At 40.4% G+C, this 19,592-nt stretch overlaps 2 protein-coding genes across 2 annotated transcripts; both read right to left on the bottom strand.

Moving 5' to 3' along the window:
- Positions 1-457: 457 nt before the first annotated feature.
- On the bottom strand, positions 458-12,286 carry pip5k1ab (phosphatidylinositol-4-phosphate 5-kinase, type I, alpha, b). The gene is made up of 16 exons (XM_029503411.1): positions 12,220-12,286; positions 9,150-9,184; positions 8,603-8,695; positions 8,234-8,364; positions 8,019-8,136; positions 7,539-7,691; positions 6,915-7,214; positions 5,287-5,522; positions 5,100-5,183; positions 4,915-4,963; positions 4,687-4,771; positions 4,406-4,576; positions 4,147-4,279; positions 3,999-4,061; positions 3,811-3,910; positions 458-3,566 (listed from the first exon to the last, which is right to left on the bottom strand). Exons 1-16 carry the CDS (start codon positions 12,263-12,265, stop codon positions 3,564-3,566), a joined length of 1,800 nt encoding a protein of 599 aa, XP_029359271.1. The 5' UTR covers positions 12,266-12,286; the 3' UTR covers positions 458-3,563.
- Positions 12,287-13,701: 1,415 nt separating this feature from the next.
- On the bottom strand, positions 13,702-18,461 carry ecm1b (extracellular matrix protein 1b). The gene is made up of 10 exons (XM_029504423.1): positions 18,256-18,461; positions 17,751-17,801; positions 17,411-17,479; positions 17,222-17,281; positions 16,872-17,140; positions 16,033-16,238; positions 15,102-15,390; positions 14,803-15,002; positions 14,463-14,550; positions 13,702-14,325 (listed from the first exon to the last, which is right to left on the bottom strand). The coding sequence occupies exons 1-10, from the start codon at positions 18,323-18,325 to the stop codon at positions 14,143-14,145; spliced, it is 1,485 nt and encodes a 494-aa protein (XP_029360283.1). The 5' UTR covers positions 18,326-18,461; the 3' UTR covers positions 13,702-14,142.
- Between the last annotated feature and the right edge of the window lie 1,131 nt (positions 18,462-19,592).

Here is a 19,592-nt window from a genome sequence, read left to right as displayed (position 1 = left end):
AACTACAGGCTCTTCTTTAGATCGCCTTCAGAGAACAGAGATGAGTTCTCACCCCCAAAGGTCCATTCACACGCCCTCAGGTACTGAACAGGAGTGTTTTATCAGTATTTCCTCCCTGCGACTGAGCTCAATCTCTGTAGGTATTACAAATGCTAACAACTGTAAATCTCTGAAGTCTGAAGTCAGAGGAAAAATTGTGGTGGATGAAAAAACAGGAATTGTGTAAATGTATGAACTTCACAAAACTTTGGCAATCATAAGTTCTTCTGAAAATGTATCACTAGTCACATTTGTTCCCACATTCACTAAGTCATTTGAAATATATCAGTCATTAAGAATAAAATATCTTCAAATGTCTGTGAAGATGGTATCACAATGGGTGGGTGGGGGTTGGGGGGCAAAGACAAAAACACCAAGTATACCTAGTAAAAAGGACCCAAAAAAACAATTTTATAAAATATGTTTAATTCTTTAAAATCAGACATGAAAACATCACCACCACATAACTGAAACATGGCAGGAAGGACAGGCAGCACATATTGCATGAGAAGGCATTTCCGTGACTCCTATGTACATATACACATTTTATACACCGTAAAAATATAGTAATTGAAGCATATAGGACAACCAGCAACATTTGCTTGTAGGCCAGGTGAAACATTCACGTAGAAAAAGCATGGGGGCTTAACAACCCAGAATAATCATGGAGAGAATATATCATATCACAATCTAAACATGAAATATAAAAAGTGAAATTGTCAAATAGTCCCCCTTCATAGGCAATACAGACTATAAAGTTCTCAGACATCCTTCTGTCAGTTTACAGTATACATACAATCATCTAAGGTACATAATACAACTCATTTCAGCCAACAGCAATCAGTCATATTAATAAATATACTTCTTAGAGCTGACAGGTAACAGATTGTGGTTCATATTGCATTACTTCAAATGTATTGTAGTGTTATTGTAGTGTTTACACTGAGTGCACTCCCCTTTAAGCACCAAAGATTGGTTATTCTCTTGTGCCATGACTCGGGTACATAACAACTGAGACACTTGTCCCTATCCTGAAATTACACTGTACCACCCATAAAAAAAAAAAAAATTAAATTCCAACATAAAAAAAAAAAAAAATCAAGGTGTTTTGTTGTTGTTGTTTTATTTTTTGTTAGTTTTTTTCTAAATCTAATTTTCATGGAGTGTTTTCTTAAGTGGTTCTTTGACTCTTGAACAAATAAATATCACTTGTACTTGAAGTACATGTACTGTACTGGTTGAAATAATCCATATTTTACATTTCAGCATCATATCAGAAGTAATCAATTTCAAGTACATTTTCCAACTACTCAGGTGGTACATAATGGGTGCTGCAGCTACCACAATTGCAGTAAATTACATTTTTTGGAAGGATTTCACAGGAATGTGGAGTTACCTCTTGAAATGTTGCGGGCTAGAACAAAGTCAGAAAAATTGCTTGATAGAAAAAAAATTCTTTAGAAGGACTAGGTTTGTCAGTACAGCCTATCAGACATGAATTCACTTAGCAAAGAACGTACAGTTTAACAATAGATTACACAGGTAATCCCAGTGTTATTACCATTTACTACAGTCCATGCAGTGTTCAGGAGTGTTTAACTTCATTTTCATGTCAACTATACTGAATCCTGAACATTCACAGGAACTAGCTTTTCTTTTCTTTGGTGCTGTGACTGGCTTATATTACAACATGGCCCAGTTCTCTTAAATTGTGCATTGATGAACATGAGTAATATCTTTCTTTCTATATCCATAACTCACATTTTCCCTTCTCCCTCTCTGCTGCACAGACCACATGTGCTCAACAAGATAGATATTGTCTTTGATCTTCAGTTCTGCTACACTTCAATCATGTAGTGACATTTCTATATCAGAAATATGCCATGCAGGGGGTGCTCTAGGGCCCTAAACAGTCAGTTAAACACAAAACCTTTTGTGAAAAAACAGCTTAGAAAAATTAGTAAGATTACTTATAAAAAACTTTGTTCAAAAAGTTTTTTCTTCTAAGCTATATTGGTCCAAGAGTGAACGGGGGCAGGTATCATTTCTGTGCCCAGCAGAATTAAACACTGAGACAGATATCTGTTCCATCTGAGGTCAAGTGAGTTACATGGTTTAGCTGAGCTGATTAACCAGGGTGACTAATTGGCATGTAACTAAAGAGAAAAAGAAAGGATTGTACTAGTGTTTGTATTCAAATCTTGAAGTCCTTTAGACTCTGACATTTGACTGTAAGTTCAGACAAATAGCTGTAGTGATAAGGCAGGTTTCTGTGACTACAAGACCAACCTGTAAAAAATGTCAGTTATATGACACATGTTCAGGGAAAAACATGTAAAGGCACAGAGATAACAAAATGTTACTTTTCTATTAAGTAATGACTGCACTTGACAACATCTACTGGCCAGCAAGGCTGTTGACAGCTCCTCTTTCTGTACTCATTTATATTTCAGCACATATGGCCACATCAGAGGGGGAGATTTTCAGGGTTATATAAATGTGGTCTGCTGTGTTTAAAAGACACATTCTATATAAGAAAAGCATTGTAATGCACATTCAGCAGTGGCAAGATCTAGTTGGACCTTTGCAGCACCACTGTGGCTTCCAGCAGAATAACTTATCAACAAACATGGAATAAAATTATTGTAGAGGTTGACCTCATCCCTTCAGCATTTTGAAATCAGACTTCAAACAAAAACTGTACATCCACAATCAGTAAAAAGAAATGCATACGTGATTGCAGAGTTGAGAGCAGCAAATGTTGATTTTGAAAAATGACCATTAATAACTTAGAGTTGCCCCTGCTCATATGAGGATTGTTGAGGAGAAATTGATGTGCGGCAACAGGAGCACGAATGTGTGAGTCACAGAACTGTGAACCCACTTAACCCACTTTCCTGTGAGCACACAGGAAAGTATTCACTCCTACAAATGCAGCTTATGCCCTTCGTGTGCTCTTAAGTAAGTGTGTGTGTTCCTGCTGAAATGCTCTGTGCCCACTCACATCTCTCCATGCTGTAAAAAGTGAGTTGACTCTTCAAAGACAATATTACTTTCTTAAAAATTCACTGTGGCATTTTTTTTATACACAACAAATGATTTTGATTGACGTGTTGCAGCAGATGGGTGGATTGTAAGAAATCCTTGTTTCATCAATTAATGCTGATGGGGTTATCAAGAGTTGCCAATTCTGAGTCATGCTTTTTTTTCCCAAGTGTATCTGAAAGACATGGCTTTAGGACAGGTGTGGACAGATTATATGTGCACAGTGATCTTACTGATGGCTGGGGAGGTCTGAGGCCGACCGCACGCCATCTTCGTGATCTTCTCATCATTGCTTTCCTCACTGGCACAACCTCCATTGCACCTTGCTGCTTTTTTCCAGCAATCCCCTAATCTTCTATGTGTATGAGTGAGAAAACAATGTAGGTGCAACCATGGGTCTCCAATGGAGACTTTCCTCTTCCTTACTTCCACCTCACATCGTCCAGAAATACCTCATCCAAAAATGATGATCTGTTCTTTTACTGTGAAAATCAAAGCAATTCAAGGATTATGATGGGTGTAAGAAAAACACAGTTAGTACTGGCAGTTTCCAACTTTAACTAGCAAATAATATTCATTCAAATCAAATCAGATTTATTTGTATAGCGCCAAATCATAACAGAGTTGCATCAAGGCACTTTACATATAGAGCAGGTCTAGACCAAATTCTTTATAAAAGAGTTATTTATTGAATTCAGCAAGATATCAGGTGTTGCTTATACTTACAAAACAGATGTTGGTCTCTGGGACAATGTCTGATAATGAAATTACATCTTCACATCCAGACATGTTTCCAGAATTGTCCACAGCCCCTTCTGCCCCAAAACTGGAACAGAGAAAAAGACAATTAAAGAAATACAATGACTAACACAAGTGTTAAAAATACTCTATGCCCCAATCACTGTCTTCCTTACTTGTGGGAAGCACCCTGGTCATGGTCTGTGTTTGCTGATTTGTGCACTTCCACACCAACTGAACTGCAGAACAAAGTGAGAGCAAGTAAAATTAAAGGAGTCTGAAAGTGAGATTGAACAATGAATGTAACTAGGCTATTATATTTACTGAAGGGGAGGCGAGGTGGAGGCGACTCCTGTGCTGCCTAGTGAGGAGGTGGACAGATTCGCCTCACAGTCAGCAGGGTTGTCTACCAGTGGAGGAGTCCTTGGGACAAGATCGGGTCGGTCTGACTGCATGCCTATGAACAGGTTCACCCCATATTTCAACACCAGTGTCTCTGATGGAAGTGCAGCTATGTTTGAAATTGTGGTTTTGATAAAAAAAAAAAAAAAAAAAAAATCATGCATGATGTGTTGCTTCTTACCACTGTCAGCCTCTGACTCTGTGCTTTTGAAGTGGCTGTGGTGCACCAGCCGGGAGTCAACATTTGACTGTCCTGTTGCGTGGGAGAGTGGGGTAGGAGCTCCTATGGTGGGGGCCCTCCGAAGCCCTCCCTGACCACCTCCACGGCTCTTCTTAGATGGTGATGGTTTTACTGAAAAGACAGAGCAAATTAAAACAGAAATGATTCATGTAGCCAGCAAGACTTGTCAAACGAGCTGTCAATGCATTAAGATTTAAGAGAAAGCACATATGCATACTTACAGGGAATTTTCTTAAACACTGTGCTGCACATGAATTGCTGGAAACGCTCTGCGTAGAAGCCAGGTCTGTGAACTGAGACAGTGTCCTAAAGTAGAAATATAGCAACAAAGCATTTAGAACCTGATGGGCACAAACACATTCAAGTTAATGTGGTCTACTCTGATTTGTTTCTCTGCTTATGGACATTTTCAATTTTCCTTCATAGAATATTTTTATGTATGTTTTTACCCCATCATGCACCAATGCCTTCCAGGAGTGCTCCAACTTCTTAATAAACCTAAATAAGAAGACAATAACATATTTACTGTTTGTTATCTAAAAGGGTAATGTAGATCTAAAACTTGTTCCTCAGTTTAAAAAAGTACATAATGATGGAAACTTGGAAACTTATTTGGCTGTTCTGAAACACCAACCTGTACGATTGGAGAATGTCAATGATACCGATGTAAATCAGCAACCTTTCACCTTTCGTGTTGCGGCTGGGAATACCACCCATGCTAGAAGGACAATATCAGAAGCAACAAAAGATCATTTAAATGTCATGTCTGAGTAATATATGAATTCATAAACTCTCAAATTCTGCTAAGCCATCAGACTCACTGGTCTTCTGAATCTAAGGCTCCCCTCCCTCGAGCCTCCCCCTGGATTGACTCCATGGCTGTACAGTAAAGACTTTTCTGGGCTTGTGGTCGACGCTGATCTGGAGTAACAGCTCCCTCTGACCCTCCACTGTCCCCTGAATTTCCCCCAACACGCTCCCGCTCTCGACTGGCCTGGTCCATGTTGTGGATGCCCATGAGCAGACTGTAATCCATGATCTTGAAACTCTGTAAGAGCTACATAAAAAATTAAAAATACAAATAAAATTAAGCAGATGACACAACCATCAACAGGAGTATTCGCACATTTTAACATTCACATACAATTTTATTGGCACAATCACAGGCTCAGCCTCACTCTGAAAAACTATTTGATTCACATTTTCTAGATATCCGAATGCCACTTCATTTAAAATTGGTTCATTTTGATTACAAGGGCCATACATAAATAAATAAAACTATATTTCTATTTAGATAAAACATCAGCTTGGCGGAGGACAGTAAACCAATTGCATGTACACGCTACATACAAAAATACTGATATTCCATTTATGAAAAATATGATAATGTGATGAGATAAGTGAAATTTCTGAATAAAAATAACATGCAGCCTTTGTCTTGTTAATAATTTTGTTTTCCCAAGACCAATTAACCAGAATTACACAGAACAAATAAGTCATCCCACATTAACTATCATGACAAATGTCTGGGGTTCATTCGTACCATTTCAAAAGGAATCATCCCCCGAAGTAAACAATGTATCAGTTTGCAGTGTCATGTGAGCATGAGTCATTTCTTCACATTAAACTCCTGATGGCAACACACCAGCAGGGATGGAGTACTTTATGCCAGCAGTCCCCAACCTTTTTTTGCACCACTAACCGGTTTAATGTCAGACAATATTTTCACAGACTGGCCTTTAAAGTGTGGCAGATAAATACAGCAAAACAAGCTGATATGACTGGCATAAAATCTGTGGCATTTTGTAAATATAATAATAAATGTGAATCCACTGTGTACTTGACTGCAACTTTATTATTATTTATTTTCCCCTTCGCAAAGAAACTTTTTCCAAAGCCGTTTGTTTTTTTACTAATTTCGCTAGCTTGTGGGTTTCATTTTAGCTGTAAAGAAATCACATGACTAAGACAAGTGCCTTGACATGCGTCAAAAGTGAGTCATAGACAGATGTAACGGAGAGAATCTGTTCATAAAACATCGTTCAGACGCAGATAATAAATAAAACAGACACAATGTAAGTTATTTCTCTTTCTGCGCGGCCTGGTACCAAATGACCCATGGACCAGTACTGGTCCATGGCCTGGAGAGAAGATAAATCTTATACATCTCTGTAGAAAGGAGTTTAACAGCAGGAAAATAGTGCTGGAGTTTTTGCACATTTGTTTTTTGAGATAATATTTACATGCAGATAGTGAGATTCTGTGTATTCATTTGGAGGATAATCTGTCTGCCGAGTGAGAATAAACCAATAATATGCTTGTGTACTATCTGAGCTTGCTGAAGAATTTTTAAAAAGTTGCATTTTGTAAAGATGTGGGCTCAGAGGTTTGCATGCACAGTATTTGAATCAAAAGCAATCAGTCAAAGAAAGACAACTCTGTGACTCACCAAGCAGTCCCTCTGTATAGTCTTGCAAAGAGCATTGTAGTTATCTGCTTCCAGCAGCAGGCCGTCAGGCAGGTCCTGAATAAAATCCAGGTCTTTATGGGTGGGAACAGCCTTTTCTCTTTCTTTAGGGGAAGCTCGTCTCTTATAAGTGGAGCCCTTCAGGTCATATTTGAGGTGCATGGGGATGATCCGAGGCAGGAGATTGTTCATCACTACGATACGGATATTTTTCCCCCCTGCCTGAACACAATACAGTCCGTAGAACTTGGGCAGCAGGGTGCGCTTATTTTGGTTTATATTCTAGATGAGAGAGGAAATACAGGGAAAAGAAACATATTATATATGACAAAAACAAAAATTGGAAAGGGTGGGGGGGGGAGCACACAGGAGTGTGCTCTATCAGGGTCCACATTCAAACAGTGCTCCAGCCATTTGTTCTGCCATTAACAACAATTACAGTATAACATCACAGTAATTCTGCCAGGAAAGCCCTGCCTTATGGGTACTTAATTTACAGGATACAAATACAATATGGACAATTTTCATAATCCGGTGGCAAAAATCAAGCCCTTGGTGTAGTTATTGCAAACATAATCACTCATACTAGACACACTCCATGCTCACCATGAAGTATCCTGGCAGGAGTTTCTGAAGGAACTCAGCCTCTTTGTGTTGAACAGTCTTGATGATGAACTCATCATCACTGGAGACATAGAAGAGAGATCCGCTGGCTCCAGGATTAGACAGCTCAATCAGTGGCTCGTTACACAGAGAATACTTCAAGAGGAAGAGGAGACATTATTATCCAGTAAAGTCAGGGCACACACGGCAAATTCAGAACCCCCTACGTCACTTATTACACACCCATATTTCTATCAGTGACTTCTGAATACATTTAAGTGGTGTCATTATAGAGTCATGGGGCCTTTTCTAATTGGTAGTGTAGTGTGAGTGAAAGAAGGTATTTCATGCCCTCTTCATTAAAGCTTGCAGATTATCAAAACACGTAAATGTCAATTTAAGTATTCCCTGATGTCAATATGAGAAGAGTGACAAATATTTTGTGTTAACGGTGTGCTGTTAATGTTTAAAACAAGTACTCACAAGATAGTCATCTGGTCGAATGCCAAATAGTTCTCTGAAGTAACGAAAGGCAATAGGAGCGTAAGTCTTAAAGCGAAAGTCACTGTAGTGATGAGCTGGTGTCAAGTTACTGCCTTCACTGAAAACACAAAACAAAAGGGCAGAGACACACAGGCCATGAAATGACGTGCAACATTTTTAACAGGTTTTTTCCAACTATAAAGTTTGTTACAAACCTGGGAAAGAAGATGCTTTCGACCACCACAAAGTCCTGCATAAGAACATCCCTTTCTGCCTTTTGGCTTAAGCTGCCAACTGTGTGAGCAATGCCCAACTGGATTGCACCTTTTAGGGCAGACGATGTGGTCTAGAGAGGTCAGATAGAAAGGGTAAGCATCACAACTAACAATATTTTACCCCATATAACTTCTGCTGTTTCACTCACTATTTTTAGGCATCTGCTAACAGGAATTCCCAAACTAATTTTAGAACATAAACACCAAACATGTTCATGCACACACTGGTCTTTTTGCTCTTTTCATGCCTGCTGCTCAGTGCTGTAGGTCTAAACAAACCAGTGTCACCGACCTCTGCACTGTTCTAACCTTTTTATAGGTGGTCTCTCCTGTGGTGGTCTCAACACCCCGGTGTCCAATGGTCTTTTTCATACTCTGAGTTGTGCCGGAAGAACCGGGTAACTAAGGAGGGACAGAGAGAAAATCAATCCAAGTGTAGCCTAGTTATTGAGTGTCTTTATGCCAGCAAGCAGCTGGTTTTAGATTATATCTAAATGTTACAACCTTACGTAGTGGTAACACCACAATCCACTAGATTTTGAGCTCAGCAATAAGTTATGATGGTCAGTCAAAATGAATGGGGAAGGCTATTTTGGTTTTTCTTTTTAGCTAAAATATAAATATTATGATGCATCTTTACTAATTAAACGTGTTCCCTTGTGTGATATGTGGGCATCTCTGCAAAACCACAATGGTTAATTTGTAACGTTATGGTATGCTGTGACACAGAATGGCAGCAGCATACCATACAGACTTGAACTCTACAAACCTGTTCTGCTTCGCTGTTCACAGAATCAACATTTACCTTACACAAGGCCGTACACTGAGCAGAGTTCAATTCACTCTGACACCTTACCTCTGAAGGGGCCATTTTTCGGATGCTGCTGGTCCCTAAAAACAGACAAACAAGTTAAATGCTACAATGAGAGAGACAATAGCTCTTAATAAGTCACAGAAAAACATACTTAAGAATTCCCTTGTTCAGACTTGATTTCATAAAACTCCAAATGTCAGTCCTTGCAATTACATTGGTTTACACTGAGCTCAGAGTAAAATTGTTTTTTAAATAATTGTAAGACTGAGTTGGCAGCTTTCAAGTTGTTTTAATGACTAATTAAAACCCTTGCCTGGTTAATTAGCAGGGATATTTCCAGCACTGGCTGATGACTGTAAGGCCAGTGATGAGCACAGACCTAAATATGACCACAGTTACTAACTCTGGCCATGATACCACTAGCTCTCTGAACTGGAACTACTTTTCCCCTGGGCTGGCTGCTCCAGATTTAACTGTTCCATGAGGATGAGAGCGTAAAGTCACCGCTGCCTTTCAGAAATCTAGTTTTTGTGTCACAGCCTACTTTGTATAGTAGTAACTTTGTTTTTATCATCTTGATGCTCAACTTCATTGTTGCAACATTTTGAGTATGATGTGACATTTTATTCAATGAAGTAATTTGGTAAGCTAGGCTGATTAGTATTTTTCAGGCACACACAATCTCGGCTGTGAGTAAAACTGAATAGGTCCAATAATCAAAGACAATATGTAAAGTTGTAATGAATAACACACACACACATTGCCATTGTGCCTCAAAAAACATAAGAAAACTGATGAGCACTTTTGTATGGAAAAATATGTTCCACATGATTTCCTGTCCTCACATAAACTTGCTGCTTAATCCTACTATCACACCCACTCTATGAGCACTTCTAGCATGTAACCAATGGCAACATCTACTTCAATACTGCAGTGCCACAGGTCAATAGCCATACAAAAAGATGATGAAGATGAAGATTATACACCTGAAGTAACAATCCTGTGTATAAAATCTATGCTCAGCGATGCACATTAAGTGGAAACATCAAGCCAAGGGAAATTGGAAATAATATGGGAGGGTTGCGGAAATGCCATGCATCACTTCTGAGTTAACAGGGACACACTGCAGTCAACCGGCAAACAGTGAGCTCTTTTCTTCCCACATCGCCTCTAATTATGTAAAACAGCACACTATATCATCACTTCTCATGCAGTTTCTGCTTACACACAGAGAAACCCTCACGCACAAACCCATGCGTGTACCTCGCTGCAATGCTCTCCTCCAGAACTGAGTCCTAATATCTGTGGAGCAGGACATGGTCATCCTAAATGTCTGAACCTTGTAAAAGAGCAGCACTGAACAAATTTAAAACATCACTCTATGTAGGTACAAGAAAATGTGTGTCATGTACAGTACATTAATTGTACATTATTTTACCAAGTAATTCAGAAAAGAGTTAATCTTGAACAATTTTCTTGAAAATTGAAACCTGACACTTGAAACCATTTTTTGGTTTCCAATTGGAAGAAGGTGAAAATAAATGGGTTATTTTTATATCATATGGTGCAACCCTAACCCTTGAACTAACAGTCCAACAAAACTATTAAAAATTTTTATTTAAAGATGCTGACTTACACTTAGGAAAATTAAAATGTTTTAGCTAATCTTGTTCAAATGTACATGTAATGTATCTAATGTATAACTTGACAGTAACATACAGTGTTGAACAGATTTGAGGATCTAACCTAATTACTTGACAATGACTTAAGCTTGTCAGCCACAGGCCTTATGACAATAAGAAAACCATCTGTTCTTCCTTGTATACCAACTAACTCACTGCAAGCCTTGTTCATGTAGCCTGCAGCTTACACGAGGAAATAATATGGGGCACGCAGAGTCTTAAAATCATTCTCTGCCTGTGAAGAGTCCAGATATATGCTGGTTCTTGGCTGGATTAGGAAACAGGGCCAATAAGCATGCATAACGGAAACAACATTATGTTACTGTCACTCAAGTATCTAAGAGTGTTTGTTTGTTTGTTTGTGTTTGTGTGTGTGTGTTTGACAGAATGCTATATCTTGTATTTTTACAGTCTCCGGCTGTCAGCCAATTGGAGGGCACAGGAGTGCTTTGGAGCCACTATTTTTATTCACTGATTCAGCCTGGGTGGCTACTGAGGGAAGAGTAACTCCTCTATACACAGGGAAGCAAACTAAATGGATTACCAAGATGAAACATCTCCATCATCTTCCCCTATCTTTAGAATATAAACCACCACTGAAAGCCCCTGAGCTGCCCACCAGCTTCCTCTGTGGCCTCTGAAGTACACAGTCCAGTTCATAAACAATTCATTCTCCATACAGCTCAAATAGGAGATCCTAAACAATCCGGTGAACATGGACACACAGCAGGGGAAGCCTTCCTCATTGGTTTAAAGGGCATATTTCATTAACAAGCTCAACATGTGTTCTTTAACTCAACTGGTGTTGAGGTGTAACTTTGGAAGGTAACCGATAAAAGGGATCCATGTTGACGATGCTGTCCACAAACCTGGACGGACACACGGCTAACCAGGGAGGGGGTGAGACGGCGGAGGATAACGGCACACCCACGGTTAACGTGTCCAAGATGGACAGACCCGTTTGAGGCCACAGCCACAGTTCAAACAGACAGCATCGTGTAATAAGTGTCGTCCTTTTACTTCGACAATCCAGTTAACTCTAAGAACAGAACAATTCGTCAACGATCCAAACGGCTGGGCAGAGAAACATCCTCCCCAGCCAACGTGGACCTCTGAAAATGGTCGTATTGTCGCCTTCAATTGATCATTTTGTAGCAGTACTGGTCCCTCACAAATTAAAGCGCTATTCGATTGTTCAAAACAACAATGACTACAACAATAAGGCTGATGAATTAGGCAGCTAAACAAGCTAGCCGCCGCTCACTTCATTTGTTTGGAGCCTCGATGCTAGCTAGCTAACAGGCTAGCCGGGACATGATAAACACCTCGTCAACGCATCCCGCCATTTTCAATCACTACCAAATGTCACACAGATCTGTCGTTTCGTTCCCCAGATAACAACAGAGCAGGAGAGTGTAGCCTGTAGATACCTGTCGGGGCTGTTGATCCCGAGTCTGCTGTCCCAGCAGTCGCCATTATGGTTTGACTGTTCTCATCACAGACGGCGCCGACAGTTGAGTGTGAGGCCAGCGGCGGCCACAGCGCCCCCAGCGGCCAGAGCGGGGACGGTTTCAGTTTCAGTTTGACCGCGATAACAATTTCTCACAGCTACAATAAACGACTTGAATAATCCGGCGGCACGGTGGGACAGCGGGTAGCGGCGTTACCTCGCAGCAGGGGGGTTCTGGGACCTGCTCCCGGTCCAAACCACCCACCAGTCCGAAGACAGACTTAAAATGGGGAATGAAAAATGCCCCGTAGGAGTGAATGGTAATGGATTATTGTGTACTTATTTTACAAAAGCAACAAAATCGATGGTACAGAAAAATCTCAAACGTTGTGGCCAGTAAGTATTAACATTTAGTTAATATAACATTAGTCAACTAGATACATGTTAAGCTGACCTGGAAATATTTGGCAAACCACGTAACCTTCATTACACATGTTCCAAATTTACTTTAATCGGGTGGATCCAGTCTCTGTGGGAGGATCTGGTCTCTGGCAGGGTTCCGGTCTAGTCTCTAGTCTCTGGAGGGGTCCTGTCTCTGGTCTTGTATAGTCAGGTCTGATCTGGTCTGACTTTCGTTTGACCTAACTCTAGTCTCTGTGGGAGTCTGGTCTCTAGTCTGGCACTGGCCTGGCACTGGCCTGGCACTGGTCTGGCACTGGTCTGGTCTCTGGTCTGGTCTCTGGTCTGGTTTGATCTGGCACTGGTTGGGTCTCTGGTCTGGTCTCTAGTGTCTGTGGGGGTCTGGTCATATAAATATGATAGATATATACTTTAATTCTCCTGAGGGAAATTCACTTGCATGCATCCTTCACACAAGAAGACATACAGAGGCATGCTGCCTCACCTTTACACGGCAATGTGCTTTACTTTTTTAGAGATTAGATGATGAAAGGTTTAGAAACAACGTGTTGATAGATAGATAGATAGACATTAAACTGTTGTCAAACTTATACTCAGCTCTGAATTCAGCCTCTTTTCCCTTTCCCTAAACTGTTCAGAAGATTCTGTTGCTCGGCGAATCTAACAAAGTCTCTTCCTCCTCCTCCCTCCCCCTCCTGTGTGCTCAATGTCAATGTCCTTTACTAGATTTTGTCATTTGAATGCGTTGTTAACTGAAGAATAAAATCTAATCTCTGTCCCTAAAACAACTGTCAAATGAAGTAAGTAAGCTTGAATGGAACTTGAAGTAAGCAGAATTTTTATTGTTTCCCTGGCCAAAGTAAAATGCGAGCTCAAATCTAATGAAAAAAAAAAAAAAACAAAAAACATCCAAGTCATATTTGTGATCATAATTACATTGGCTTAAGGTTAAAATGATACTATACTGTATGACAACCACACATACAACTTCTACACTGTTAAGGATAAAAAAAGAGAAACACACATAAAACCACACAAAAAGTCAATTTGAGTGTTTTTATTAGAACTACAACTGATTTATTAGATATGATCTTGATCATGAAACCGTATAAAAAGAGAGCTGATCTTGCAGCCCCAAAAGAATCAAGAAATAAGTGTGCATAGCGCAGCTATAAAATAGTGGTACAGTGATACAAACAAAAGTCTGGTTTATATCTTGTGCATGTAACAGCATTTAATCTTTTTTCATACAAACGCTTTGTTGTGATCGCATTGCTTCTTGTGTGATCTAAAAAAATGCAGTAGGTGAAGCTAGATTTTGGTCCACATTCTGTATATTGTTTTCATGAAATGGACCTTTAACTCTGATTTATGCTGCAATGCTTTTCTCTGCTGACTGACTGCAGAGAACCCCAGCTGCTAGTTTAACATTTCCCTGAATGGCCTTATGCCACTTGGGCCAGCAGCAAAACATCACAATGGTTCAGGAAATGGGACACCTTTTCACCTTCTTACGAGCCAGGACGTTGGTTGCTTTGCTTATGGCATTCAGGAGGATTTTGGAGATACACTGTGGAGTCTCTTGTGAGGGTGCTTGGCAACAACGGCGGACAGCTGGAGGAAGAGCCCTTCCTGATGAGCACAGGTTTCCTGACATTTCCTGAAGCTGATTTCAAGGAGATAATTAGTCAGGGCAAATGAGAAAGAACATCAGGAAATCTAATTTTTGTACATTAATATAATTTCAACTTTGTTGATGTTTCCATCCTAACAGATGTTTTGTGTTTTGTGTTTTGAACTCACCTTTTGCATGGAGCAAACTGTCTTGTCTTGTTCAGACAGGGGGCAGCATTGGTCTACCAAGCTTTTGAGAGGAAAACCAACAGGGAACCTGAAAGGCAAACACATGGAAACAATGTCTGTTCAGGTCGAAATGTTTAGGTCACTGACAATATTGTCACCAAGTACGATAATGAAAAAGAAGTGTTTGACATTGTGGCACACTGCGTAGCTTAACATCTGCTTCTTTGTGGCAGAAACGAATAAAAACAGAATAAAAACAAACAGAATAACAGAAACAGTTAAGGGAATTAAGGAAACAGAAAACCAAATTCAAGGCCAAAAGGTGAAAATAGAATCTCACTTCTTCTTGATGATTTTGTGAGTGTCACAGATTTTGTTGAGGGAGAGCTCTTGGGTGGTAGAGGTCATATTATAGTGAGGGTCAGGAGAAATGTTTTGGAAACAGTTGAATGATTCACTTTCTTCATTACTCAGACAACAGTGGAAAGCCGCTTGTCCCGCCGTCTTTAAAGAGCAAAACCGCTTAAGCTCCTCACTCCACTAAAAGAAATAAAATGAGAAAGAGCATGGACATTCATGAATGTTACTCAAATGAAGAAAATTAGATAAACATTAATTTTTCTACGTTTCTTGTGTTACCTTCTGTTCTGCACAGTTGAGCACGCCCTTCTTCTTTCTGCAGCACTGTTTGAATCCCTTCTCCATTCGATTAATTGTTTTTGCTTGACGAGCTAGCAATTCATAGCCTGCACGTGGCAGGCACTTGACACTGTATCGAGGGCGTTGATTCTGGGTGGCACATAGTGATTCAATGGTATCAGCAGTTGGTCGTCCAGGGGGAAAATTGATGTCAACTTCCTGGGAAGTGAGTGGGTTCCTCGCAATACTTCGCCTCTTTCCTCTGACACCGGACAGACTCATCACTGCCCTGCAAAGCATGAGGCTTACTGGAACGTCAGGGTCAAACATGACCTTGTGCACTCTCATCATGTTTTTAAAGTAAAACATGTATACTCAGAAGATGCAGTCTTAAAAAAAATCTATTTACTTCCTTCTTCAAGGATGAGAATTATAATACCTTATAAGAACACAACAACCAATGCACAATGCAGAAAGAAATGCAGTGGCACAACTAAATTAACACTGGGGGGGGGGGGTTTCAGGGCAGGTCACTGCAGGCCACTGCTTCACAAGTAACTGAGGTCGCACCGCCTCACAAACATAGCTCAAATTAGTACGGATGTGCATGTTAAGTGCTAGTTAGGGATGTTTGGGTGTTTAGAGAAAAGAGAGACCGGCTGCAATTATCTTGTGTGCAAGGCGGACAATGCCAGACAGCATTCATTAATTTCTCAAAATGGCTCAGAGTCAGAGTTTTAAGTAATAGTTACTCAAAGAGAGGCAAACAGTGAATTTGTTGGACTTTACGTTCAGCGGTGGAGTAGTAAATGTGGTGTTCTAGTATTTAATAAGTATTTACTGTCCTCTGACTCTCTCTCACAGATTTTACTTACAATACTTCAGTGAGATTGTCAATGCATTTGCTTGTTTTATTTATTTCTTTGCATACCTTGGACAATTGTTGGGGTCAAAGTAAAAGCTGGCGGGAGAGGAGAGTGGGGGCAACGGGATCTCCTCTGTTGGTTCATAGTTTGGGTTTTCAGCATTACTGTTGAAGCAGTTTAGCCGGTCATTGTCTTGCAACTTGCAGCAGTGATACAGATGATCCTTCACTGATGAGGAGTCCTGACAGAAGGACATGACAGACAGCTCCCACTGTGGTAGACATCAACAACAACAACAACAACAACATCAACATCAACATTCAGCATGTGTTATTGATTATTACATTAAGTGTGCAGGCCTGAGGTCATACACTGAGCGCCTGAATGGATCAGCTGCAATTACCTGAAGTATCTAAAGACGTACTTGGACAAAAATTAAAAAGAAAAAACAGAGGGTGTTAAAGAGGGTGTTAGAATGAAGTTAATGCTTTATGAGATGTCTGATTCTTGCCCTCAGACAGCCTCACTGGTGCTCATGCCAAGGCCTGTTTGTTATGCCTGGCAGGGCTGCATATAATGTTCTTATTGAGGGAAAGCACCCAAGTCCTTCAGCTTAGTTTACATAATACAAGCGGCGCTATCTTTGGAATGTGAAAAATCCAACTATTGCACTGTAACAAAAGTGTGTTTTTCCAGATCATTGCATTGCTCGATAAGCACGATGAGAGGCTAGTGAACTAACGTCTGGCTCTAAAATGCAGAAAGTAAAAAGGTTATTTACAAAGTGGAATAAACCAAGAGAAGCAGAAAGAGCAAGAAGATCCTGGACACCTCCTTGTCATTTCATGTTTAAACAGAGTAGGAAACTGCTGAATCTGCTCAACAAGGTGCTGTGAAAACTTACTGCCTGCGTAGCACAACACAGCGTCACATCCCTCTCCCACGTCTGATTCCTTGTGCAGCATGTACCAAACCAGGTTTCTGCATTATTGACAGCACTGGCCATCCGCTTCTGCTGACCATAGCCAGAGCCAGGAAAGTAGGAATCTGAGTAGCGAGGACGGCGGTCTCCGTAGAGGCAAATGGCTTGAAGATTGTCAGTGGTTGGGCGACCAAGAGGAAACTGAACAGGGTACTCCTGGTTAAAGGAAGAGCGAGGCCTAAAAGGTTGACCTTGAAGGGGAGGACAGAAATGAGGCCATTAATTTTCAACATCACAGAAGGTGGTACAAAGTAAAGTAGAAACATGCTTACCTCTTTCCCACTGGTTATCCAAATCTTTTGATGGATTCACCACCGCCTGCTCTATAAACGCTAAAGTAAAAAAATCAAAAAACAACAAACAAAGCCGATCTCTTTATGAAAGCAAGCTACGCTGAACAATGTGAGCAAAAGTTGGAAATGTTTCAAGGGAATAAGAGAAGATCCAAAGATGAACAGTACCACTGGGATCAAAGAGGTCTTCCCAGGTCATCTCCCTCTGCAATATGTGTAACTCTGGTGCTGCCATATCTTGAAGACAAATAGATTTTTTAGATTATTGGATATGATAATGCCTTATATACTACAGCAACGGAGAGAAAGGACCGACATAAATAACAAATTCAGTGAAAAATCTTTAAGAGCTGCATTGCACAAAAGTTAAATAGTTCTTGGGACAGGCAAGTTGGCCATTGTCAGAGTCCTAACCCTAAAAAACATCCTGCAGTAGTGACAGCTGGCCAAATGCCACAGTGAACAACTGCTATTTGCAGAGATACTGCACTTCTGTGTGAATACACACCTTTGTCGTTCATGCCAAGAGTGACCTCTCTCTGCTCCAAGGAGCTCTCATCTGGAAAATATACACACACACAAAATAAGAGACAAAAAGCCAGAAAAAGTTATTTCCAAGCACATCGCTACTTTTTAGCAGAAAGTCGAAAATATTCAGAATCAGCCAGAGATGGAGGGGGGACTGATGTTGTGTTACATAAAAGTAAAAATACTACAAGTCAGTGTTTCATTAGCAAATATGTGACGTTCTCAATCGAACTGGTGAAGCTTTGTTACTTTTTTAATTGGTGTCCATATTAGGCCACTTATTTAGCAGTGCAAAATAGTTCCAGGAAATAAAAGTCATTTATGGGATTTGACTATAAACAGAGCTGTCATCGGGATCAGTGTCAGCCTGTTTACGGGCTCCACAACAGCATGAGCTAAAATGGAGCCGCTCCGATGGCCATCACAACAACACAACAACCTCTGGCAGGAAATCAACAACGAAAAGGACTCCGAAGTGTACCCACCCCTGGATGCTGAGCTCAGCCAAACCAACACCAACACGGTGGAGGAGAGCAGAGCCCAAGACGAAGCCATGGCAGACCGGTCCGGATCCGTCCTGCAGCTGAGTTCCCGGACTTAGCGGGCGGGCAGGAAGACGAGCTCAGCGGGGCAGCGCGCACACCGGCCCGGTGACTGATCTGGGTGGGAGAGTCACAGACACCACGGGAGCAAACATCTTTTATTGTTGTTGGGAGGGAGGAGTTTTCGGACATGACTCATATGGGATCCTTCAAATCCTGCTCCTCTATTACGATGTCCTGGCCTGAACGCACGTCTGAGCACGATCATCATTATGGCGTGTTTGTTTTAGTTCAGCCTTTCTGCTGCGTTTAACCGTCCTCACTGAAACTTTTCCCCAATTATGACTCGAGGTAACTTTAGCAATTCGTGCTTCGTGAACGCTTCTTAACAACAGTAAGTGGTTTATTAGTGGAAATGGAGCATACGTCTGGGCATGTTTGGTTTGTTTATACACTGGAGAATAGCGAAGCAAGATAATCAGAAGAAACTACTTCTCACAGTCGGAGGGAATTTGATCCAACTTTGATTTTTCGTGGAAAACCTTTCAGATCTGATATCTGCACCGAAAATTGAAACAGCTGCTGGCCTTCAAGCAGATAGGCTATAAATCATTACGATTCATTATTAGCTACGTGCGTATTATTGAGAAGATCAGACAATTAATCACAGATTTTCTACATGTTGAGCAAATATACCAAACTGTGTTGAAATTATGACACTATAACTAAAATCATACTAAGTTCCTCTATTTCGACTGAATCACATATTTTTACTTGGTGTCACTTTCTTACAAACTTAAAATAATAATAATAATAATAAATAAATAAAAGTCCACATCTCAGACTAGTTTTTCAGACGTTTTACTTTGTTGAGTTACCTGAACTTGATTTTCAAAATCAATGGACTGCCCAAGACTTCAGAATGCAACTCTTTTTTTATTAAAACGGGGCTGTAATTCAAAATATCAGTTAACAGCATTTTTTTTAACCCAACTATTTGTGTCCATTGGTCTGGACATGCATGTGCCTTAAATTTTGCAGTTTGAGTTATCAGGCCTTAAAAATTCAAGACTGGAAAACAAACTGATACCCAAACAGTCCCTCCACCCATGTTCTCATAAAAAAAGAAAAGAAAAGAAAAATATCAGACATCAGACGCAAAGAGGCCTTCTGGTGCATCTTAAGACTTGAATAAGAATCAACAGTTTGAGTTAAGGACATGGTTTTGAAGGGTTATGGTGCTTTTGCTTCTCTGCTGAAAACTTATTGCAGTCACAGTT

This window comes from Echeneis naucrates, chromosome 6 (assembly GCF_900963305.1).
Source record: "Echeneis naucrates chromosome 6, fEcheNa1.1, whole genome shotgun sequence".
Classification (NCBI taxonomy): Eukaryota; Metazoa; Chordata; class Actinopteri; order Carangiformes; family Echeneidae; genus Echeneis; species Echeneis naucrates.
Note: the sequence above shows the minus strand (reverse complement) of the source record. Positions and strands in the feature narration are given on the sequence as shown.